Source organism: Notolabrus celidotus, chromosome 23 (assembly GCF_009762535.1).
Source record: "Notolabrus celidotus isolate fNotCel1 chromosome 23, fNotCel1.pri, whole genome shotgun sequence".
Classification (NCBI taxonomy): domain Eukaryota; kingdom Metazoa; phylum Chordata; class Actinopteri; order Labriformes; family Labridae; genus Notolabrus; species Notolabrus celidotus.
Window position 1 is genome coordinate 7,951,177 of NC_048294.1, and position 25,382 is coordinate 7,976,558.

Here is a 25,382-nt window from a genome sequence, read left to right on the forward strand (position 1 = left end):
CATTGAGGGCAGAATACATTACTACGTCCCAAAAGCCAACACCTTCTGAGATTGAGGAGGAAAACAATAAAAAATGTATGCTTGAGAGTGAAGAAGGGCCCGGACCTCTAAGTAAGAGGAGCTAAATAAAGTAAATATATAATGTGAAACAGTGTGAAGAAACTAAAATGGCGTCAGAGTCAAAGGTGAGAGTAATCTCATCCCCTTTTCAAATGCTTTTAACAAAGGCAGAGATTCAGGTGGATGCATGGCATGGTGTGAGGGTGTGGTGCCTGAGATCATCCATGCATGCAGATATACAGTATCTCTGTGGAGGTGTGAAAACAAAAGGCAACCAGCTGCATTTAAAGATACTTTCAGGAGGACGAGCACAGATCACCTGAGGCTCTTATCTCAACGACACCTCTGGGCCATGGGTGAGAGCTTTAATGTGCCGAAAAAAATGGCCGCCAACGTCTCTCTGGTGGATCGCGCTTTAAGAGGAGAGACACCTCAGGAGAGAAGTGGGCGAGAGTATTCATATAACCTAAGTGGTTTTCTATTTTTTCATCTGGATTCTGTAGCATAGAGAGTCCTGTAACTCGCACTTAGATCATCTCTGGCTCAGGCATTCAAAATAGAGCGATGTTAGAGGTTCAACACGGCTGACTGAGTTACATTTCACTTCACACGCAACAAGTTCTTGCCATCTGAAGTGGATCTGGGTTTAATGGTATCTTTAAAAAAATGCCACCGCTTGTTTATCCTGGATTTTGATGCGTCTGCAATGTCTCCCTCTCATCTGGTGCTTCAAGAGATGAAACAAACATCAAGAATAGTTCTTTATCATGCTTTGATTCACTGGTGTTCTTGATCAAAGCTGAAGTTTTTGTCTTAAATTGTCAATAAAACCAAAAAGGAACTATCCTTTGATTATAAGAGATTTCAAAAGATTGCTTAACACATCTTCAAAGACACTTTGCTTCTTTGAAGTCAAAATGAAAGTGAAATGAAGCAAATTACAAAGTTTTGCAGGTGAAGTTTATTTATCAAATTCATCAAACGGATACAGAATTAGAAAATAGCAGTGCTTAAATTTTGTATTTCTTCTTCAGTTTTCCTGGCCCATTATCAGGGCTGATGCTCTGATACGAGAGTCTCTCTTCTCTCTGTTCTGTCTCAGCCTCCGGAGCACAGGGGCGCTGCCGATGTCACCTGTCCAGGGAACATCTCCGGCTGCTGGGACACTCTGTGGACCTGATTGAGGGTCTGACCGAGAGATTACAGAAGGTTAAAATTAATAACAAAGAGAAATAATGAATGAGCACAGAAATGAGATCAATCACTTTGTTCTGATCTTCAGATACTTTGATTAGTTGATAATTAGGGCAGAGGATGAACCTTAAAGGTACATTGCATTGTATCTGCTGAATTCTTTCAAAGTCAAATGTAATGTTGGATCATTTAAAGACATTACGACATTAGATGAATATTATGGATGAGCTCAAATTAATGCAAACAGAGAAAAAAGTCTTAAAATTATTTCAAAACTGACACTTTAAAGACAGCATTGTAATATCACTGTGCGCTCAAAATTTGAGCTAACTTTGAAGTGTAAAAACTGCAGTTCCTCCAGTGGTCACTTGAGGCTTGCACAAAAAGCGAGTCAATCTTAAAAGACCGACACAACAAAGACCCACAACAGAAATGATGAGATTCAAAGTCAAGAACGTGATCTCAACATTTCATGTCGCCTGCACAGTGGGTTATCTTTTCTCATTCATCTTTTCAAATTTGATCAAGGTTTAGGTTGTGAATAAGTACGGGCTTGTTTGGTTTGAGTGACGGCTGGATGCCACCAGCTGTCTGCCTGGCATCGCCTCAGCTTTTTTGGAGACTCTTGATGTTGCTACTTGTCACTTTTGGATCTTGAAAAGAAGACAGCAAAGGCCAAAATTCCAAACTCTGACTTTCCAGTAGCTACTTTCTCTCTCTACATACAGTTTATGGTAATAACTTATCAAGTCTCTGTTCTGCTGGTTTTTACTGTTGAAGCCCAATGTAAAGGATATTGTTTTGTTATTGTTTCCTTAGTAGAGCTACAATACTAGACTGCTAATGTGGACACACTAGACGATAAGGAAACAGTGTTAACGGTTTAGTGTTGGTACCCTGTGTTTGTGTTGAGGATGCTGGGTCTCTGTTCTCTCCGATCGCCTTCCTCCTCCTCTGGAGCACCTGCAGCAGCTCTGCCTCCGCAACATATCTCCCATCCCCTCTCCTGGACGGCACTCTGCGTTGCGGCTGACGTTTAATGTTGTCCTGACACAGAAACATGTTTCAAAGCACAGTCGCTGAACTTCACGGAACCTCATTTAAGCTGCCATTTATCACACAAGTGTTTGGCCTTGGAGCGAACAGTGGAGGTTTTAAGTACAATACCAGCATTCCTCTCAGTTCCAGAATAGCCGATTTTCTGTTTTCAGTCTTCTGGTCCTACGAGGAGATTTGTGACTTTGTTAGAGAGATTCTGAGGCTCTGTCATTATGAAAGAAATAAAGAATCAAACATGGAAGAAACAAAACGGACCTTCCACGAGCTGTCATCATCCTGTAAGCATACGTAGATGTTAGTTATCAGAGTTTATTTATCATTCTTTACATTTATCGGCACAAAAGCGAGATATAAATGCTTAAAATGCTGATTACATTCATCAGACAATAAAAACAAAGTGATGAAAAAAAGTGTGAATGAAGTGTGTTCACCTGTGTTTTCTTCATGGGCCTCAGGACGACTCCTTTCTTTATTCTGTCCATCATTTCATCCACTGCTCTCGCCTTCATGTCCACCGAAGGAGCCGATTCTTCAGGATTAAAAAATGGAGCACAGTCTTGCATATTTTCTAAATCACTGCTGCAGACAGTTTTTCTTTTTATGGTGTTTCTGCTTTGAACCAAAAACCAAGTCTGTTGTTGGAGTTGAATGAAAAGTGTGAGACTCACTGTTTGGATCAGTTTTACTGGCTCCATCTTTTCTTCGACTTCTCAGGAAATCAAGTGAACTTAAAGCAGAAAGAGAAAAAGAGATAGTGGGTGTGAGGCCCCTGAAACTGTATCAAGTACCGCAATGAAACTAATAACTACGGTTTCAATGATAGAGGAAGCTCTGGCTTCAGTTACACATACTTGGTGACAGTGCTGGGAGGTGGAAGAGGAGGAGGAGGAGGAGGAGGAGGGGGCGGTGGTGGAGGAGGAGGAGGTGGAGCAGGAATTGATTTTACTCCTGGTTCCTCAGTTTTATCATCTCTGTCCAGCTTCTCTTGTAAATGTTTGACTGAAAACAAAGATAGAGAAGCAGCGACTGATCATCATTCAGAAACAGGATCCATTGAACATGTCAGAAATATCAGTGATTACTGGAATCAACTGTAATGAGAGACAAAGAGAGAAGCTTCAGGGGCCATGAGATTCATGAGATAACTGAAAACAAGGTTTGAGCACTAAGTACACAACAAACAGTGCTTCTAATGTCGGATGAAAAGGTGAAGAGATTTTGGGGAGGTAAATAATTGTGCGTGTGATAGCATCTGTTGAGTCAGGAATAGCTTGCTGTGTGAAATGAAGCTGAAAGGCAGCAAAAACTTCCAAACCAAAGTAAAGCGAGCTAGCTAGACGATTTTAAGACAGATTTAGGGCCCAATTTGCCAACCCTGACTATCGGAGGGACGTGACCTGATTCAGGGCTCGTTGCAACCGACTACTTGTTAAAATAAATTATACTTGTGTGGTGTCAATACAACTATTTAAGTGCTCCCGACCACGTCAGAGCCTCCTTGTAAATATCAAACATGTTTAATATTTACGATTCCAGGTAGGACTGATGTCGACGGAATACCCGTATGCAAGGAGCGGACTGGGAAGCGTCACCAACCAAATGCGTCCTTTTAAAGAAGACCAGCTTTTGGCTTTATTAATGCATATTGTTGTCCTTGTTTTTGTTGCTGCATGACAGAACACATGCTATGACGGCCGGCGAACAATGTCAATCACCCTCCATGTTTGATTATCTTCTGAAATCATGTTTGATCAATTTAGATCTCATGTCTGTGCAATCGTTATCACACACGTTAAATGAGTGGTCTAGCTGTCTTTTTTTTCTTGTTTAAAGTCACATTTTTGGGCGCTTTGCCTTTATTTGACAGGACCCCTGACAGGAGACAGGAAACGTGGAGAGCAGAAAGCAGGGAAGATACTCAGCGAGGCAGGGAGCCGAAGCCCCTGCACATGGGGCGAGCTCACAAACCACTAGGCCAATGGTGCCCCTGGTCTAGCAGTCTTAAGGAATCATCGAGTGTGTGTTCAGAGGATTGTGATGTTAAAAATCGGTCAAAACTGTCTCTAAGCGTGTAGTCGCCCACGCTTTTATTAAATTAGTTACAATGTAAAAGTAGTCTAGTGTGTAGCTAGCTTAAGCAGATAAGCAAAATAAGGGACTTCTTTACGCCGCGGCGGAGAAAGTAAAAAAGGCTTTTGCTTTGTGTTTCATGTAGAGTTCGTTGGAGCTGACATTCAAGAACAAGTGGGTAGTTTTGCATAATAAAATGCTTTCACTTTTTTTCCCAGACAGCATTAAGTGTGACTTTGCAGAGGAATTATTCTACTACAGGGTACCTTCCTCCTGGAGCTGTGTGACAGAGTCTTTGGCCTCAGACAGCTGAGTTTCTAAGGCCTTCCTCTCCTCCTCTCTCCTCTCCAGCCTGTCTTTCAGCTCCTGTAGCTCAGAGACGTCACCCTTCTCCTCTGATGAGCTCTGACTCAGTTTCACCTGAGAGAACCAGAAAGACATCATGCATAAAAAAAGAATAGACGCCAATTTTTCTTCCTTCATCACATGTAGACACACACCTGGTCATGGTAACAGCGCTGTATGTCAGTCAGGGCGGAGCTAATGGTGGAGATTTGCTCCAGCGCCTGATGCAGCTGCAGGCCGGTCTCTGGGCTCGGCATCGCCATCACATTCGGCGTGTGATCCTCCTTCTGCTGCACAAACATCTAACAAGAAAAGACATTCAGCTTCACCTCTCTGACATCTCGAACACATTTTTCTGATTAGAAACTTCTAAGCACACGGAGAGAAAAACTAAGTGGCTGGTTGTTCATTCCCTCCCCGGGAGGTTGTCACAATCAGATGTTTTCAGCCCAGAACAATAAGACGAGCGCCTTGTTACAATAACTTCACAGCTTTATTAAGGAAGAGTAACAAAGCAAACTGAATGAATTAGCTGTGAGACAAAGAATCATTTTCCTAACAAGATAATTGGCTTAAAAGGAAAAAAATCAAGCTTTGTTTTGATTTTTCTTCTATACCACGACACGATAAAAACTCAGGCTTTGATTTAAAATTGTCGCGAGAGTCTTAAATAAACTTTTTGTTCTTATGCTCAAGCTTGAGTGATGTTTGGTATTATATATGAAGGTAAAAACTGGGACTTAACTGGTTCAATTAGATTGAATGAACACACACTTGCATTGTGTGCTTAAGTCGCCGAGTCGCTGCTATAGACGGCCTGCTGTTGTGGACGTTCCAGACTGCAGTTGCTACAACTACTACTATCCGTCTCACCACTGTCATCTCTCTCTTTTCATCTCTTCTTATCCCTCTCTCCAACTCGGTCTCATCAGATGTGTGTCTAACATGAGTCTGGTCCTGCTGGAGGTTTCTGCCTGTTAAAGGAAGTTTGTCCTTGCCACTGTAACTTGCTAAATGCTGCAAAATGCTCTGCTCATGGTGGATTAAGATGAGATCATACTAAGTCTTACCTTGTCTTGATGTTGGGTCTCTGTTAATAACATAACAGAGTACAGTCTCAACCTGCTATGTTTGTAAAAGTGTCTTGAGATAATGTTTGTTGTAATTTGGCGCCATATAAATAAAGATCGATTGATTTTTTTTATGTAGCACTTTTCATTGGTGCTACATTAGAAAACAACAAAGATAAATCAGTGAAATAATGAATGAAAAGTAGATTCAAAGTGATGCAACTTTGAATGCAGACTTATCCTAATGATTTGGAAATCTAATAAACCCCGCCCCCTTTAGAAGACGAGATGCTGTCTTTGCTTCAACCAGAGAAGATTAGACATAACCTGAGAGGTTTCCTTGATAAGTTTACTAAAGTATGGTCTCCATTTGTTGAATTTGTAAAGGAGGAGCTGATTGGTGCTCACTTAGTTCGCTTGTTGATGCTGTTCATGATGGTTGTGCACTGCATTCACCGCCCCCCCCTCCCTCTCTGTCCCTTTTCTTTTTCTCTATTTTTGATTGCATTGTGCCTTTACACTTGTCCGAGTGCTGTTTCTGTTTACCTTTTAAAAAGCAAATACAAAAGTTGTTCACAATTTTTTTATTTTATTTTATCATTATTAACTGTTGGCTTGTCAATTATTGTTTCAAATAAATAAATAATGTATTTAAATGATTGTCTTCATTGATCTCTGTTTAAGGTGTGTTCAAGGCCTGGGAGGGGTGGTGGGGTTAATGTGGGGTATTGTCTGTACGAGTTCAGTATGTTAGCATGTGCGTTTGTTATGTATATGTTGTATAAGCTCAACATTTCATCAGTTTATTTTCTAAAAAGGGCTGGAACTGAAAATATGACCAGTTAAAGCAGGGATATGTTTTTAATTTGTGTTTTTCGTATCACTAGAAATAGACATTAAATATTTTGACCCCTTAACCATGTGAATTTGCTGTAATATCCATCATGTGTAATCTGTGCGTATTTGAACCTCTTTAGTTCGCAGATAGGATACAACAGACGTGACCTCTGTGTCTCTCAAACACGTGTACACATTGTTTTAGAGTGTCAGAACAGGAAGTGTGAGTAAAAATTGTTTTTCATTTCCCAGTTTCCCCCTGTGAGAACAAACCCGAGCTAAAGGTTTCGGTGAGCCCCGTGCCAGCGAACGCATCGCGAGGCTCCATGCATCCAAAAAACCACACCGCTCTCATCTCCCCTCTCTCTTATTAAGCAGGGAGCAATTTTCACACAGCAATTAGCACAATGATTTCATACACACAAACACACAGTCGCAGCCGCACACTGCTACACAAAGAGACAAAGACACACACAGAAAAAAAGAAAGGAAAAAAAAAACGTCCAAATTGTTTCCTGTTTGAGGACGGGCGTCATTATACCAGCACGCATCACAGAGGAGAGGTGTGAATGGTTGGTGTTTTCAAAACACATGAAAACAGACAAATAGTAGTGCATACAAGAGGCATTCAGCGCAGGGGGGTCTTTTACCGCGAATTGAGAGTAAAAGGGGCTGAATTGTGTGAGCGGTTGGGGGTCCTTTTCACAGGTAAGGACCCCTGCAAGGAGACCCATTGTGCGCCTGTCCGGTAAATGGAGGACGCCGCGCACAAAGGCGACAATTGCTGTATGCTCGCCGTAACATAAAGGTGTCAGGCAAAGACAGGTTGTGTTTAAAGACCACTATTCTCCTTCAGCGGCGGTGATGACCGCTAATTACGGGCGAGGGAGGGGCTAAATGGGAAGGGAAGGGGACAGAGAGGTGTTTTTTGAAAGAAAAAGCCTTCATTATTGAAGCAGCTGGGGCAGGAGGACTGTGCTGGATGTGTGTGTGTGTGTTTGGGTATGTGGACTTGGAATGAATTGGTGTTGTTCCAGAGTGTGTGCCTGCCTTTGTTTTGTGTGTGTGAACACCTCGCCTCACAGAGACAGCCTGGATTTGACCAAAGTGTCATCAGTGTGAAAACAGAGAATGGAGACCCCTTCTCCTGTCCCGCCACATCAGCAGCACTCTGACAGTGCTCCATGTGTGTGTGCGTGTGTGTGTGTGTCTGTGTTTAAGCCCTTCCTTCCCCACCTCACGCCCGTCTCTTGCCCGTACCCGCCGGAAGGTCAGCTCCGACACTCCCGCTCCTTTTCCGTGGCACGACCTGTCACCCTCAGTGTCCATAGGTGTGAATGTTTGACAAAATGTTTTGGGCAGAAAACACACACGTACAAACCACACACACACACTCACACACAAGCACACACGCAAGGGGCCACGCTCTCACACCTGGTGGGCGAAGACTTCAGCGTGCGCCCGCAGGCCCTGCTCCAGCTCCAGCTTCTGAGACATCTCTGTGAACTCCTCGGTGACAAGCTGGGAAACTGTGAACATACGGAAAACATTTAAAGACAAAGAACACAAGCAGAATTTAGAGGCTTTTGGGACGACACTCACTTTTTTAAAAAGGAGGACTCAATAAAAAATTTGCACTGTTTCATATTTAAGTAAATCTACAGAAAATGTGTCAAAAAATCATGATTAATTGAACGTTTTCAGTCAATTATGACACCAAATAATTGGCCCCCAAGTTAGTTATCTCTATTTCATATAAAAGTACATTTCCCAATACACTACAGGCTTTTTTTCCTGTCAATATCATTCTTTAAAATGGCAAAATATCCCTTTAAATAACTTAAGTTTCAAGACTATGTTAGACAAACAAGATATTTCATCAGTATGACTTCATATAAGGCGTAGAGCTGCAGCGATTAACAAGTCTGACTATTAACCGCTCTTTTAAACATCACGCTTATTTAATTCTTGAAGCTCCTCTACAGCGAGTGTTCGTGTTATCAGTCTGTTATGTTTGTAGCAGCCTGCACAGAACAAAAAAAAACACCAGCTCAATGTGTCGTACTCACCAAGAGACATAGAGGCTATGCTACGTGAGGGATAATGTCTGGTTAGCAGGTGGTTATGGGAAATAGAATCCAGACAGGCTGAGACAAGACCCTGATGTGAAGCGGAGGGTCTTGTCCACACCTTACAGTCTATAGTGTCAACAAGCAGAAGCAAAATGTGCCGGTACTCTTTTTCCCCGGATTGATTTGACATGACGTGTTATCAGTTTGCCTCTGGTGTTGCTCATGTTGGTGAAAGTTAATAACCGTCGTCAAGGGGTTTTGACCAATCAGAATCAAGCATCTCATACAGTTGGAAGATCAGTAAGAGAGCGGGGTAATAAATTAGTTTATCTATGGGTGATGGACCAAGCAGTTATGTTTTGTATCCATCAAAAAAAAAATTGGGATGTGGGAAGTGTGAGAGCATTTTGGGAACACCAAGACTGACCGAGGAGTTATTCAAGTAGCGCATCACTAGTCTCCAAAACCTGCCCCAAAAAATGTGGAGCTAAAGGGTCACAGCCATCAAATTTGATGAAGCATCTGCAGGATCACCACCCAGCACTACTCACCCAAGGAAAGATGTAACTGAGTGATATTATGTCAGTGAGGGGTTATTTAAAGGTACAGTGTGTAGTTTTTAAGCAGCATTTAGCAGAACAGACTTGGTAGAAATGTAATATAATGGTTATATGTATGATTGAATAAGTGTATTATCACCTGAATATTAAAATAGTTTTGTTTTTGTTACCGTAGAATAAGCCTTTTATATCTACTGTACATAGGAATGGGTCCCTTTCCACAGAGGCCGCCATCTTGCACTAGTGACATACGCCTTTCTGTATTTAGTAATTGGCAGTCCAAAAAGAACCAGTTCGAAGATGTAGAAGAAGAGAGTGGTTGTTGTGTTCAAAATAATTTGTATTGATAGATGTTTTGATGGCAAGAACTTGAATGGACAAGCTTTTTGTCCCCAAAGGTCACCGTCACTTCACCACAGAAGGGGTGAGAAGGGGAGCATTTCAGTCTAGAATCTGACTGCTGGACGCTGCTAAATATTCCAATTTCTATACACTGTACTGCTAATGACACATTGGGTACGGTTACATGATGTTTTTTAATTCTGAATTAATAATTCTGAATTAAATAATTCATGGAACATGGAAGACCACACAATAAGTTCAAATTTCACTTTGATTTTGACTATAGTTGTTAAAAAGCAGCTCGACACAAACGTACTGCTTCACTTTGGTCAGCTGAGGAGGAGAAGAGAGATAGACGACCGGAGAAGGGAGGCGGAAGACCGGACTGTGGCGATTCAAAGCCGGTTAGTGCAACGGCTGCTCTACCTCAGCCTGAAATAAGAGCCCGCCAGCGCGGAGTATGTGCGTCATCGCGACAGGACAAGGGAACGAGCATGCGCAGAACGACCAGAATTAATTTAAAGCGGAATGAACGTATACATGATAGAGGAATTATTCAATTCGGATTTAAAATCAGAATCAACCAGCCACTTACATCGGATTTAAATTTAATTCGGAATTATCATTTTCATTCGGAATTAGGTGTTTACATGGTCATTTTAAATCTTTTTAAAGAGGATTTAATCTTAATTCGGAATTAAAGAGGAATTAAAAGTCTCATGTAAACGTAGCCAGTGAGTTAATCGGGAGTTAAATATAAATGTGTCAGTCACAATCAATGGTGCAGCAGGGAATGTTGGGCTTTCAGTGCAAAGTAAACAAATGCAACACAGTGGTTTGAAGTCTATGGAAGAGCAATTCATGTTGCCTCAATGTAGAGTGAACGCAATACATTGTGGGTTAAATTACCTGGAGTAAGACACTAACACAACATCAGTAACTTGAATACTTTCTGCATTATTGAAATGTTGCAGTACCATCGGGAAATTTAGGCGGCAGTGTTGAGCAGTGTAGCCGATAGTTCAAACCAGACCAGCAAAACACAACAAAGATATGATCCTCCTCCACTGTTGTCATGTTTGTTTGGATTCGGCTTCTCTGGTGTAACTTTTGATATAAAGTAAAATGAGTGAAGACCTGAGAATGTGTTGAGGACATATTTCTTGACTCATAATGATCACATTTTGGGAGGATTTTTTTCCAGACAAGTCATTAATTAAAAAATAAAATTAGCTGCAGTAACAAAACGATGACTCACCTCTTTTGATTTTATTCATGGTCTTGCTTTGTTTGTTCATCCTCCTCAGTATGGCCTCTTTCTCCTCCATCTCCAGAGCCACCTGAGAGAAAACGTGTTTGAGGACAGGGTACACGTTTTCATGTACACACAACAAACACACAAACACACAAACACACACACACACACACACACACACACAAACACACACAAACACACACATTGCTGTACCTGCTCTCGGAAGAGGACCTGCTCTTTGGTCAGATCTTCCACTTGTTGTTCCAGCTTCAGCTTCTCAGCAAGGAGCCCGTCTACTGATGCCTGCAGCTCTGACAAACAAACACAAGTTCACGATAAATTATGGACTCACCAAAAATAATTGAATTTACAAATCAAGCTCTGCTGTGGTGACTTTCTGAACTAAAGCATCATATTGTGGAAACACATTCAATGAATCTATTTTGTTCATTTAGCACTAATTCACAACAAACTTATCTCATACAAACATTAAAGTTACAGCCTTTGGGGTTAAAAACATCAGGCAAGATTCAAAATCTGACCTAAATTCAAGTGACAGCATTTACAGGAAAACAACATGAATCTTACATGAGCAAGAAATCACAAACATCACGTGAGAGACATGAGACCCCAGTGGAAACATTTTTGGGGGGGATTTCTTCGTTATGCAATTTAAGAAGCTCACGTTAATTCAGATTTTGCAACATTCATTCACAAATAGTTACATACTAAAGGAAAATATCAAAGACTTCATTTTAGACATTTTTGCGAGCTGATTTTTAAGAATTTCAGGGAAATCTTTCAGAAAATTTTCTGTGACGTTTGGTAAATTTCATTAAGACATCTTAAGGATTGTTTTTCATCTTTTGTTAGCTTTTCTTTGCAAAAGTAACTTTTTAGAAATTTTCGAAGCTTTTGCTTAAATTTGAAAATTATCAATCAGCAATTTTTGGAAAATTTTGGAGACTGCCCTCTTGAAATTTTGGGACATTTTGGTAGTTTTAGCTACTTTCTTTCTGACATTTTAGGCAATTTTCACATACAGCCTCACTTTACTTTTTTTATTTTTCATAGAGTTTTTTTTTTTTGGGACACTGGGAAAATAACAATTTGTCTTTATTAATGTCAAATATGTTCCGTTTTAAATGTACTATTTACTCTTTTAAAAAAATAAATGTATATAAAGTTTGATGGACATCAAATGATAAATGTTTTTAATGACACGTTGGTGTTTTTTGTTGTTTTTTCTAATAGTGTGATTCACATCATGCAGTTTATTAACCTGCAATCTTAGCCTGACTCTCCAGCAGCAGGGTCTCCTCACTGCCTTCCCCACCAACATCAACCTCATCACTGTGGACTGTGGAGTCAGTCTCTGGGTCAAAGGTCACAGCAGACAAGGTTTCAGGCAGCTCGGGGATAAGTGGCATCAGCATCTGGCTCCTCCTCATGAGGACTTTGTTCTCTTTAGTCACCTGGAGAACAGAGGAGGCGATGGTGAGTGTGGAGGACGATGGTTGAGTTAGCTTTTATCTATGAGTATGAAAACCACACACAGAGGTAAAGGGAGGTGCAGGATGGAAAGCAGGAAACATAAAGGGGTAGTGAAGAAAATATATGAATGAAAAAGGACATGAATGAGAGAGAAGAAATGTAAGCAAGATTATGAAAGACCAAGTGAAGAAAAGCAAAGAGAGAACAAGAAAGGAAAAAGAATCAAAGGACATTATAGAAATGGATGGAATCAGACATTTTAAAGTGAATGACAGAAAAAAACATGCGAGGTGAAATGATATGAGAAAGACTAGTAGAGCTGAGGACAGAGAAAAAGGTCAGTATCAAGAGAAAGGAAAGAAGAAAGGAAAGGATTTATGAAAGGAAAGAATAACAGAGAAACAGGAAGAAAAAAACTCTACAAAGGAATGGAAAAACTAATAGGACCAATAGGAATAATCATGAGTAGGTCACAGGGAGAGGGAGGGAGATAAAAGCAGAGGTACAGGAAATAAAGGGGACAATGAAATATTTCTAGTAAAATGAAAATACAAAAAAGGAAAGATGAAGAAGGGAAGCATAGAAAGAATAGATAAATAATGGGAAAACAGAGAGGAAAATAGGAAAGAAAGACAATAGAAAAAGAATAAAGAAAGGAAAAAGGATGAAAGAACGAGATCAAGGAAAGAGAAAGAACCAAGGATGAAAGAATGAGAGCGAGGAAAGAAAGAGAGCAAGAAAGAAATAACAAAGGATGATAGAATGAGAGCGAGGAAAGAAAAAAGAAATAAAGAACAAAGGATGAAAGAACGAAAGCAAGGAAAGAAAAAAGATGAAAGAATGAGAGCAGGCAAGAAAGAACGAACAAAGGATGAAAGAATGAGAGCAAGGACTGAAAGAAAGAATGAAAGATGAAAGAAAAGGACAGAATTAAAAGGAGAAGCAAGAAAGAAAAATATAAAGAATAAAGGATGGAAGAATGAGAACACGGAAAGAAAGGAGAAAAGAAGGAAAGAAAGAAAAATAAGGAAAGGAGAAAAGAAAGAACAAGGGAAAAGAGTGAAACAAAGGAAGAAAGAGAGATGGACGAAAGTCCGAAAAAAAAATGTGCAATATGACAGATATAGAGAAAGAAGGAAACAAGGGAAGAAGACGAGGTAAGGATGTGAAGGAAACAACAGTGATGAAGTTTACTTTGACAGCCAGAGCCTCGGCGCTCTCTCTGCAGGAGCGCTCGATCTGGAACTGGAACTCCAGAACGTTCATCTCCTTCAGGAGCTGATTGGACACTGAAAAAAGAAAAAGAAATAAAAACATTATGTTTGAAGTTTGTGCTCAAATATCTCTTTATAATTATTCTCCATGCTCCTGAAAAAACTATTTGTTTAACGTGTTTATCTCTTCCCTGTGACCTTAACTGAAGAAGTCTGAACCCCTGCTCTGGTCCTGGATGGGGACCAGCAGGTACAGTGAACAAATAAGACTCACCTTCCTCTAACTCAGAGAGTCTCTGATTGGCTTCATCCCTCTGTTTCTCCAGGATCTCACACTGAGGATCAAACATCAACAAACAGAAGTTTAAATCATGAGACTATAAGAGGATGAAACTGATTGAATCCACGTTTTATTCTTGAATCAGAAGGTTGAAGCATCAAAACTGCATTTGTCCTTGTTAATGTAATCAAGGTTGTGAACGCAACTCCGCAATTTAAAAAAAATAATTCTAACGTTTTCTTTTTAATTAAATGACATGATGAAGTATCCAAGATTTCCAAGCCCAGCCGTCTCATTTTTTAAGACTTTTTACATCAAACGTTAAAATTTGATTGACATCTGCTTGGGCATGATAATCAGCGATTCCTCAAATGTGCGTTTGAAAATAGCACCCATTAAGAAGTCATTCACAGTCTGTCAGTACCTGAATGTCTCCGTCATCTTCAGATGATAAACCACTCTCTTCATCAGACTCTGTTTGGGGAGAGGGGCGGGGATAAGATTAGTTAATGGTGAACAGACGGACATACAGGAGACAGGGAGAGGAACTCGGGGACCTCATGAAGGAGATTTTGCAAAATGAAAACAGGAAGTGAAATCGCAGAGGTCTACAACAAAAACATGACGCACCCTGAGGTTTTCACTCATAGAAGTTCCACATATGAAGAGCTTTCACTTCTCAAAGTAACAAAGAAGCTTTCTTTATAGTAGAGTGAGATAAAAGTGATAGCGTTCACAGAAATAGTCCCGTTCATGACACTTTATGAATCTACGATGTTTTGTTGTTTGCATGTAATAAATATAAACACAAAGAACAAGTTAAATCCTGAGCTCTAGATGCTCTGCAGCCTGTTGCACCAGCTGTACGTAAGTTCAAACGTAGCCTAGTTTGAACGTAACTTCTCATTTAGGATGGAGTTAACGTTTTGGGCGTTGCACCAGCTGAGATAGTTCCAATGTGAGCCTAAGTTGCAACTTAATTCTTAGACTTGGGTCCTTGTAGGTGTAAAGTCCTCCATACAGTATATCGGCTGCCATGGCGCTTCATTTTGAAAAGTGGGATGATGAGGAGACACAGAGGGTCCTCCCAGCTATATGACGTCTGCAACATGATATCCGCAAGATATTAAATCCTTTGGAAAAACACGATGACCAAGATTTGCCCTCCTATGATTAACGTAGGTTGTAGTTGATAATTGTACCACTCGATGTCACTTTTATCATACACACCGTAGATTAAGGATTTAGACTGTAGTTATCATTACTTTAGTTTGATTCAGCTGTTGGTTAGTTCTGAGAAGATTAGGCACGAAAGATAACAATGCATCAAAACTGGTGCTTTCCTCTGATTGGCTGCTGGAAGTGTATACGTCATATCGGCGACAATGTTTTGGTTAGTTTGGACGTTACGGTCTACTAGTTACGATGAACCATACGTCTCTGTGGTGAAACCAAACAACGACACAACTTAAGTTACAAACTAACTAGTTTCAACGTTTGGTTTAGTGAGGACTTTACACCCTAACTTAGGACACAACTTACACACAGCTGGTGCAACAGGCTGCTGGTTGGCTGATTCTGTTATATTCTTGAAAAGCCAGGCATGCTGTTTCCCTCAGTTTCCACCCTTTGTGCTAGGCTACACTAAATGGCTATGACCCCTAGCTTCATATTAACTGCACAGATGTTTCATAGGTCCTAATTTCTTTTCCATTTAATTAGTTAGAAAGTGTAATAGAAAATATAAAAAAATGGGAAACTATTGTTTTGTTTGTGGGGCCATTCAGCTAAGCTACAGGACTGGACACTGGGACACAGCTAGCTTTGCAGTTAAAAGGTTTACAACTTTCATCTACCAGCACTTCAAAAGCACACTTGTTCATATGTTTTCTGTTGGTGTTAAAAAAGGCCGTCACATCGGAGGTGGTCATCTGTTGCGTACAGAGCCTGAGTGTGATCATCTTTTCCCTGTGCGCTCCACTGTCTAACTCGGACAATCGCTGGATACCTAACGTGGGAGCGCGCAGCAGAGGAAAAGAAGTGCAGCGACCGTGAATACATTGACGGCTGTGTGGACACGGACTGATTTAACAGTTGGGTTGACGAACGAAGTTGCGTGCGTCTTTGGAAACGTAAGTTGTGTTTATTTGTGCTGTTAGTGCATCGGTTTGTTTAGATTTATAGGATGAGTAAGAATGGTTTAGTTAATAATTAATTATTTGGTTGGCTTGAACCACGTGGCTCAAGAGAAAGTCCGAATGCGACCTCTAAAGTGTTTAGTAACTTGATATAATGTATATAATGTGCACTTATGAAGGAGATTATTACTTGTATTGTAAATGTTGATTATTAATACATGCTATTATTTGTATCTTAAGTGTGTTATTTTTATTATTTACAGAACCACGCATATGTGAGTCCCATATTTGCATTGTTGCAATACAGAATAAATCTTTGAAAGAGAGACATTTCTGCATCAGTGTTCTAATAGACACCCCTGGGGCGAAGTGTAATAAAGAAATCTGGAACCCTATACAGTCCTACAAGCCTCCATAACAGTTGGTGTCAGAGACAGTAAGGTCTAACGATGGGTGCTTTTATGTGATGTTTTTCCCTTATCCTAGGCTAAGCTTAACGACTGCTAGATTTAGCTTTTTTTTTTAAGTGAGGGTTTTCCTTTCTTTTCTTCTCTTACTCCTATCAATACAGTGAAAGAGCTCATATCCCATTCTTTCTGTTAGCACTGAGTTTAAAGAGCTTTTTATAAATTTTAGCCTTAATTGAGGTTGAATATTTAAAAAAAGGTAACACAAAAGCACCTTCAAATCCACAATCCAATAAGAGCATTTATAATAATCATGAACTTATTATACATACTAGATTCACCAACATTCAACTAACTCTTCAAATCACAAGTGCACAGTTAATAACAACTTATTTTAATGCTGGAAATCTTTACTGAAACTACGTGACTTGAACACATCTCAAAGACTCAGATTAGATTCATGTTCTGAAGTCTTACCTGCGGCTGCACTGTCGTCTTCTTGCACCCACATCCTGCCCTCTGCACTGTTCAAAGTTCTCGCTCCTTAGTAAACGTATTTAAGCGACACATCCAAGAACAAACAAACCTTTCCTTCTGCAGTCAGCTTATTACAGAGGGAGAAGTGGGCCTTTCTGCTAAAACCCTCCCCCGCAACTAAAAAGAGGAACCCCTTAAAAAACACATCCTGATCCCTGATCTGTTGTGGTTTTTGATTACTTAAAGGATGTCTTTTTTTACAAGTTTTTATGGATAATGCTACGAGTAAGCAAGAGGATGAGGTGTTTGAACTTTTACCCCTTTCCTGACAGTGAGAAGAGAAATATGTTCTGGTCTCTGAGGGACGACTCTGACTCTGTCTCTGCGCTGCAAGATCAATGTCACTCACGCTGCTTTCACTCCTCTATTAGCATCTGTGCTCCGAGTTCACGACCTCTGAAACATCAAACCTGCCACGGGGACCCAACTGGAGGTGAGAATTCAGGAGATGATGAAGATGGATGGCAGAGATGATGCTGAGGACACATATTCCTGCAGTATAAATGATTTAAAAATATCTTATTCATTCACCTGCTCTCCCGAAGTCTGAGTTCTGAGGACGCAGGGTTTGGTCAGAGCGAAATGCTGCATGTATTCAACTCTCAGTGGAGGATTTAGTGGTTTTCTAGGCAGTTCTCGGTGTTCAAGTGACAGACACATCACAGTTGCGATGGCCAAACGATGTTTTCTTCAGCCCTAATTTTAAATCAATGTAAAAAGTTAACACAGGAACACGAAACACATGCAAAATGATGCAAATTCCCCACAAGGAGACAAAAACTGTTTAAAATGTATATAACCGAGCCAAACAGACAGAAAGAAGCCACAAAATGACCAAAAAGCAACAAAGACGCTTGTTCTATCTAGGAACTCGCTCCTAAATATCTATTCATTTTTAATATTGGCTCAGTCATTTCCTTAAACAGAAGCACGCAGCAGCTTTTATCAAACTAAAACAAGAAAAAGTGGGATTTGTTTGGGACTATTTTTAGTTGCGGATGAATACACACTTTAGGCTTTAGTAGGTAGTAAACATCATCTTTGTTTTTTCATAATCCGAGTAGATTTTTGTACCCTGTTGAGTTTTTCCCTACTCTAAACAAGACCTTGATCTTTCCCGTTAACATTAAATAAAGATGGACGCCACACATCTCCACCTCTTCTCCATGTTGTACAAAAGAGAAGCCAAAATAACACATGACACGGGTTGAGATTTAATGCATTGGGTAGCAGTTTTGAAGTTAGACCCATGTCCCATCTGCTAACATGGAGGAGGCGGGCTCAATGACCTACACTTAAAACAGTCAGTAGGGGGAGCTTTAAATATTTTGGCTTCACTTTTGAGAGGCTGTAATGTCATCCATCTTTTCATACACTGAATGTTCCCTTTCTTTAACTGGGTGTCTGAACATAAACATTATATATATATTCATATATATGAATATATATATATATACATATATATATCAATCAGACTATTTATAAAGCGCTTTTCATACAATGACATTGTAACATAAAGTACTGTACATAAAAACAACTTAAAATAGAATAAACTGAAAAAAATATCTACATACATATATATATATATACATGTGTATATATGTATATTTGTATACATATATATATATACATGTGTATATATGTATATTTGTATATATATATATGTATATATATATATATATATACATATATGTATATATATATATATATATGTATATATATATATATATATATATATATATATATATATATATATACACACATATATATGTATATATTTTTTTCAATTTATTCTATTTTAAGTTGTTTTTATGTACAGTACTTTATGTTACAATGTCAATGTATGAAAAGCGCTTTATAAATAAAGTCTGATTGATTGCTTGATACGTTTTTTATCTTTGCAGCACAAAAAGGGAACACTAAAATAAGGATTGATTCATGTTTCAAATGTTAAATAGCAAAGAGATCTTATTTTAAATTACTTAATATGCACATGACGTCTGTACAGCCGAACAATAAATTAGCAGCAGTGAGTGACGTCCTTGTATTTAATGAGTCTCACTGCGCTGCTCTCTTAAAGGTACCACCTGAGCTCCACAGCCTCCACCTCCCATCACCCTGACATTTACTAATGATTCTTCACTGTCTTAATAAAGGTGAAATTGTCACTTAACATTAGCTGTTGTCTGGTGTTTCTCTGAGCTGTTCTCATTAATGCTTCGTCTTTGGATTCTGGTTAACTGGAGACAGATTAGAGAGCCAGCAGGGTTTATTTTAGATTCAACTCAGAGACTGTAAACATGGCTGGTTCTGTGTTTCAGTGAGTGGCCGGTCTTTATTGAACTGGGTTGTTCATTATTTCAATCTGTCAGCAATAATTGACATTTTAGTAAAAAGAAAGTGGTGTGTTTAAATTTAGTTTGGGGGATTTGACCAATCAGCCCAATGGTGGGCATGTAAAATAAAAAAAGCATCATTTAGTTGGTTAAATTAAAATATTTGGACTAGTAAAATATTTAAGGCTATACATGTTATGATAAGGAGATGAGGTGACTATAGATCTGGATATCTTTGAAATTAAATATATTTATTTGTAAATATTTTTTGGATCAAGTTTATAATGTCTACACTGTTAATCCTTTCGTTATTATTTTCTATTTTTTTAGATCTTGTTTTCCTAAACTACGAGATATCTATTTTTTCACTGTATGTTGAGGATGTGAGTTTGTATCGAAAACTCTAAGATTTGTTCTGTTCAATTAAACATATTTGGAAATACATTTAAAGTATGTTACATTTTGTATTTCTACATTTTTGCTGCATTTTAGCATTTTATTTATTTATTTATTTTTGTCATTTTATTTAATGTAAGATTTTGTCTGAAATTTTCGGAAAATATACTCTGACAATTTAAGCATAACTCTTATTTAAATACTTATTATTAAAAACATTTTTATTACGTTTTCTGTATGTGTTTTAATATTTGGACACTATTTCTTGGGTGTTTTGTGTTGTCTGTATGTTTTGATACATTTTGTGAATACCCCGGTTAAATGCAAAAATCAATAAAACATATATTTACAAAATATAATCCACAATCAGAGAGATAAATATAATATATATATATATATATATATATATATATATATATATATATATATATATATATATACATACATAATCAGATCTGCATTCAGCTCAACATGCCTACGTGTGCTGCAGCATGTTTGTAGCAGAGGTCTATTTTTATCCACAGCATCTATGGTTACTGTTAAGGTATTCATATTTTCTCCTTTAAATAAAAAACCCATATAAAACAAACCAATGCCTCACAAAGTTATCGTCAGTTTCCACAAAGAGTCTGAGGAATAAAAGAAGTCATTCACCCGAGGATTAGCATGTGAATGGTGTCCGTATCACTCACTCTGTGCAGCAGGGCGCCTCTCAAAAGGGTATTGTCAGAAGTGGGATTCGAACCCACGCCTCCAGGGGAGACTGCGACCTGAACGCAGCGCCTTAGACCGCTCGGCCATCCTGACAGATGCTGCTAAAGGGCAATTACAAAGAATTATTTCTTGACATGTTACTGTTGATAGTGCACATCGTAAAGAAGCCTTGCTTTTTTTATTTCACAGAGGTCAGTGAGAGTAATTTACTACTTATTTAATGGTAATATTAACACAGAGAAGCTCCATATTATAATTTACAACAATTGTCTTTTATGCAATCATTAAGTGCACATGTCACAAAGGGTTTATAACATATTCTAATGTTTTTAAGCAACAAAAACTTAAATATTTAACATGTTTATAAAAAAACTATAATTCCTTGTGTGCACCTATAGACTGTAGTCTGGTTTCTCAACAGATAAAGGGATAATATAGAGAAAAAAAACATTTGTAGAATAATAATTTCACATAAATCTTGAGAAACTTTAACTAAGGTTAAGTAGGATTAATGTAAACACAAATAAATTGTTAATTTTAAGATTTTAAAAACATTAAACGACAGTCCTGGAAGCTGTTTTAGTGCACCATAGTGTGTTATAAACCCTTTATTACATGTTTTTAAGCTGCTTGTAAAATCTCTATATGGAGACTGTTAGGTCATTTATTACTCAACTTAACATATTAGTTTTCAGCAGTGCTCAACCTGCCCACATGATTTGTTGCTTGTCCTTGGAAAGAAATCTATTTTTAGCTGCAACAGTTATGTTACATTCTTGTTCCCTTCAAAATAAAAGCCTCAGATATAAGTATTTGAAAAATAGTTTCAGTTTGATTTACACTGTAAACTAAGTCTAAAGTTTGATGCAGGAGGGTAGATTGAAGGACTATTTATAAAGGAGAGTGCCAACAACATATCTTAAAGGGACTTAGTTGTGTAGGAGTTAAGTGTGATGTTTGCAGTATCAGTGTGGGTGTTCCTGGCTCATGAAAAATGTGTTCTGTCAGAAGTGGGATTCGAACCCACGCCTCCAGGGGAGACTGCGACCTGAACGCAGCGCCTTAGACCGCTCGGCCATCCTGACATATACACTACAATAATTTATTTATATAGAAAATATTAGAAAAATAATCCACATTGTTCAATGTGTACAGCTACTTAATTATTTGTTTTGAATATTTGATCAACTATTTAAATTATTTCACAAGGAAAGCCTTGCCTGGATTAAAACTGTCTTCACTAGAGGGTTCTGGCCAAGATCAGCAGCAACACATTCAAACTAAGACAGAAATGCTTTACATCATTTCAAACACAGAACTGTAATGACTGAGTCATAAGTTACGTGGTTTTATCATAGCATTTTGTTACCCGAGCATGTATTGAAATTGATAAATTAGCGATAAAACGCCAGATATTAACCATATACGACAATACATCTTCTCTTCAGCTGTTATAATCTACAGAGATAAAGCTAACAATCATGTTTGAAGACACAAGGAGGAAGGTAAAGTAATAACGTGTATGCAGTTTAACCCTTTAACACCCAGTTTAATATATTTGCTTTCATTTACTCACAAAAACACTTTAATGTGACAAGAAAATGTCGGGGAAAGTGAGGAAGTGTGAGATGTAAAGTAGAAAACCTGCAGCAAAGGGCGAGAGCTGGACTCGAACCAACGCCGCTAGATTGGTAACAAATTCAAGAGGAGTTCAGAGGAGCTACAGAGAGCTGGATTATAATAAAAACAGGAACACATGAAAACAGAACAGATTCATACAGAAACAATGACTTTCCTGTCGACAACTGAAATGGGGAAAACAACCACTCATTTTGTTAGCTGCAAATAATGGATTGCTTACTTAAAGTACACTGCGTTGACCAAGACCACTTAAAATAAAAAAATAATGGGGCATCAGATAAACATCTTTATTTCCTGTAAAGCATCCGCTTTTATTTTGAAGGTGGATAAACGGAAGTGTGTTGTTGTTGATGTGTTCTTGACAGTGTTACGCTGAATAAAGTTGGAACGTGCCAAATAAACGGAGCTTCATCTCATTATTCTATTATATTGAAAAAGTATAGGCGTCATTGAAAACTATATGCAAAAACGAATTACAATCAATATTAGAGTACGCTCTTAATGCAACAACAACAGGAAACTCAAGACTAGCCAGAAGCTACAGGTGCTCTGGCGAATAGCGCTACCTATCATTTCGTGACCAAGCAGATGGCGCATGCGCACTCCCACTTATCACCACGACGATTAATAAATGCTTTTATAAATCAATTTCGTTAACTAGAAATTTAAAACGATTGTTTATAACAGCACTGATATACTTTATTTATTATAAAATGTAAATTGAACCGGAACTGAGGTGTAAAGTGATTTTATACTGACAGATTTATTACGGTTTTCTCCTGAAATGTTTATTCAAATGTTATAATAGATACAATACTTTGGCCTTATGGTACATATACCCCAGTTAGTAGTCATAACACATATATAAACAACGCTAATGATATCCTGTGCTTTCAATTCGCGCCACGGTAGCATTTTTTTTTTATGCTAGCAGTATAACAGAACATTAGCTGTAGCTTGTATTAGCCCGAGGCATATAAGGCATGACTCAAATAGCTTAATTAAGCTCTAAACATTAACTTACCGTGTCAACGCAGCTCGTTTAGGTCGGTCTCTTCTTTAACATCTTCTCCAGCGTCCCCGCTCTCCTGTATGTTCGACATAACGTCGTGGTATGCTAACAGGTGCTAGCTGGAATCAGCGGTCTGTGGCCTCCGACATCATCACATCTCCGTCGTTTCGGTTTCTTCTCGACAACAATCACGTGGTTCATGACCAGGTGACCAGCGTGAACGTGATGGACTTACCGAAACGATTCCATAACTCGGCTAAAGCTTGATTTCATGTTTGTCATGCAGCCTCAGCTTTGAGACTTGCAATGGCAGGTTCCAGACAGTCAAATCGCACGACGGTCAACTTCATCATCACTCCAGTTGCGTGATGTTACGCGATGACGTCAATGTACAGTCAATAATTGGAAAATATCCAGATCGATGTCCTTATATGTATAAATAAGAATTATAAACTATATCCTAGTTTATAATTGTTTTTATCACATAATTACTTGGAAAGAGCTGAACTTTAGGTTTTTTGTTGTTTTTTTACATTTTTACAATGTTGATTTTTACATCAACATTTCTAGATAAGCTAGTTGCACTGACATTGATTATATAGCCCTATAGGAACATAAGCCAAGTGGCAACCTCCTTTTAAAAATATGAGTCTAATGCGGATCAGCACAAAACAAACCCAGCTATAGGCGTATCTTATCTCATAATGTGGGCAGAGATAATGGCATGTTGGGGTCTGGCCTTTCACGTCACAGTGACCAGCCTGTTGTTTTAAATGCTCAAAATGTAGCTTTGTTGTCTCGAGATAATAAGATAAATGAAAGTGTAATAATAGAAAAATCTGCTTTATTATCATAAGATAAGAAGAAAGCAATCCAGTGTAACTTGTTATCCTGGAAAAAACAGGGAACATAAGTGAGAAAATTAATAGTGAGTAAGTGGTTATGTGAATTAGAATCCTGACAGGGTGACTAGGACCTGAAAGCTAAGCGAGGGGGTCTTGTCTCACCCAGTTACAACTCTAATCCTCATAATTACCTGCTCACTGTACATTATCCTGCTTATTCATGGCAACCACAACCACCTGCTCTTGAGATGTTCCCTGGATTGCAGGGCTAGATGTTGCTCCACTTTTCCCTTTGTGAGATGGTTGGGGTCCTGTAGCTCCTCGGGTTGCTCTCACATCTGTGCTGGCTAACTGTCATTGTTTCTGGACTCAGCCTGAGAAAGAAACACACATTTTAGCACAATGTTAAGCAATTTAAAATGCTAATGGAAACTTACCATTTTTGCCACAGTGTCAACAGGCAGGGGTGAAATTTACAGGATTCCTTTCTGTGGACTGACTTGATATGGCGTGCGGTCATGTTGTACCTGTGGCACTTTTGCTGTTGAGAACTAATTACACTTGTTAAAGGGTTTTGACCAACCAGAATCAAGTATTTGACACAGTCGGGTTATGAAGTGTATTGCACTATTTGCACAGGATAAGTATTACCCAGGGACCTCTGGTAGCTTGTGAATGTAGTGTGGTGCATTCACACTGGAAAAAAAGTCTATACTTCACTTGAATTTACCAACGTTTCTGATTGGAAACCCAGAGGCGCTGCATGACATCCACTTTGTCTCCTGGGCAGCACTCACACTCACACTCTCACTCACACTCTCGATCACACTCTACAGCGTACAGTCTGACGCAAATTCTTAAAGAGAAGAAGATGTCCACATCGGATAAACTTACAGAAATAACATGCATTAAAAACTTCAGGATATACCGTTAGTTTCTAACTTTATGTCATATAAGGTTTAAAAACTACAACATGACGAAGCAGTTTGTATTGACAATTTTCAGTAATCATAGATACTGATTTTAATGTGTGCAGGTGATTTAGTGGTGGCCCAGCAAAAAATAAATACATTTAATTCTATACAAAAAGACAATGTGATGCACTTTGTATTTGCAGGCGACCCATATGAAAGATAATATTTCGTACCACATGCTGCAAAGTATGTCATCCATCTCACTCTTTGACATCTGGATCTTTTGATGGATTAGAATTTAGCTCTTTCTGCGAACAGGGGTCCATAGTGTGTTGAAATTATCCAGCTGGATCTGCACCCAAAATGCTGTCAAAACCTTCATTTACTATTTGTCCAACACACAGCCTCCTTCATTTTGGGGGGAAAGGGGAAAAAAAAGAAGCTGCAGACATCCATTAAAAATGATAACAACCCCAAACTACAGTGATGCCAATTCAGATCAGATTAAAAGGTCAGATGACCTCTGTGTGACCTGGAATATGGTTGGTGATTTGCCATGGAATTTTTACTTTACATATTAAAAACATGTT

At 38.7% G+C, this 25,382-nt stretch overlaps 1 protein-coding gene and 2 non-coding genes across 5 annotated transcripts; all 3 read right to left on the reverse strand.

Moving 5' to 3' along the window:
- Window positions 1-1,003: 1,003 nt before the first annotated feature.
- shtn2 (shootin 2) lies at window positions 1,004-23,394 on the reverse strand. 3 transcript variants are annotated; one of them, XM_034677119.1, is made up of 18 exons: window positions 23,046-23,394; window positions 20,359-20,481; window positions 14,277-14,326; window positions 13,847-13,907; window positions 13,553-13,647; window positions 12,147-12,339; window positions 11,078-11,175; window positions 10,868-10,949; window positions 8,070-8,164; window positions 4,884-5,030; window positions 4,650-4,803; window positions 3,165-3,312; window positions 2,982-3,040; window positions 2,745-2,842; window positions 2,569-2,589; window positions 2,422-2,475; window positions 2,151-2,301; window positions 1,004-1,248 (listed from the first exon to the last, which is right to left on the reverse strand). In XM_034677119.1, the coding sequence occupies exons 5-18, from the start codon at window positions 13,622-13,624 to the stop codon at window positions 1,091-1,093; spliced, it is 1,530 nt and encodes a 509-aa protein (XP_034533010.1). In that variant the 5' UTR covers window positions 13,625-13,647; window positions 13,847-13,907; window positions 14,277-14,326; window positions 20,359-20,481; window positions 23,046-23,394; the 3' UTR covers window positions 1,004-1,090. The 3 variants fall into 3 exon arrangements, with proteins under 3 accessions (XP_034533010.1, XP_034533009.1, XP_034533008.1); XM_034677118.1 differs by lacking the exon at window positions 20,359-20,481; XM_034677117.1 differs by lacking the exons at window positions 20,359-20,481; window positions 23,046-23,394 and adding an exon at window positions 16,875-17,005.
- Window positions 20,391-20,473, reverse strand: trnal-cag. Its single transcript has one exon. It is a non-coding gene; the product is annotated as a tRNA-Leu (tRNA).
- trnal-cag lies at window positions 21,383-21,465 on the reverse strand. The gene has a single exon. It is a non-coding gene; the product is annotated as a tRNA-Leu (tRNA).
- Window positions 23,395-25,382: the final 1,988 nt, after the last annotated feature.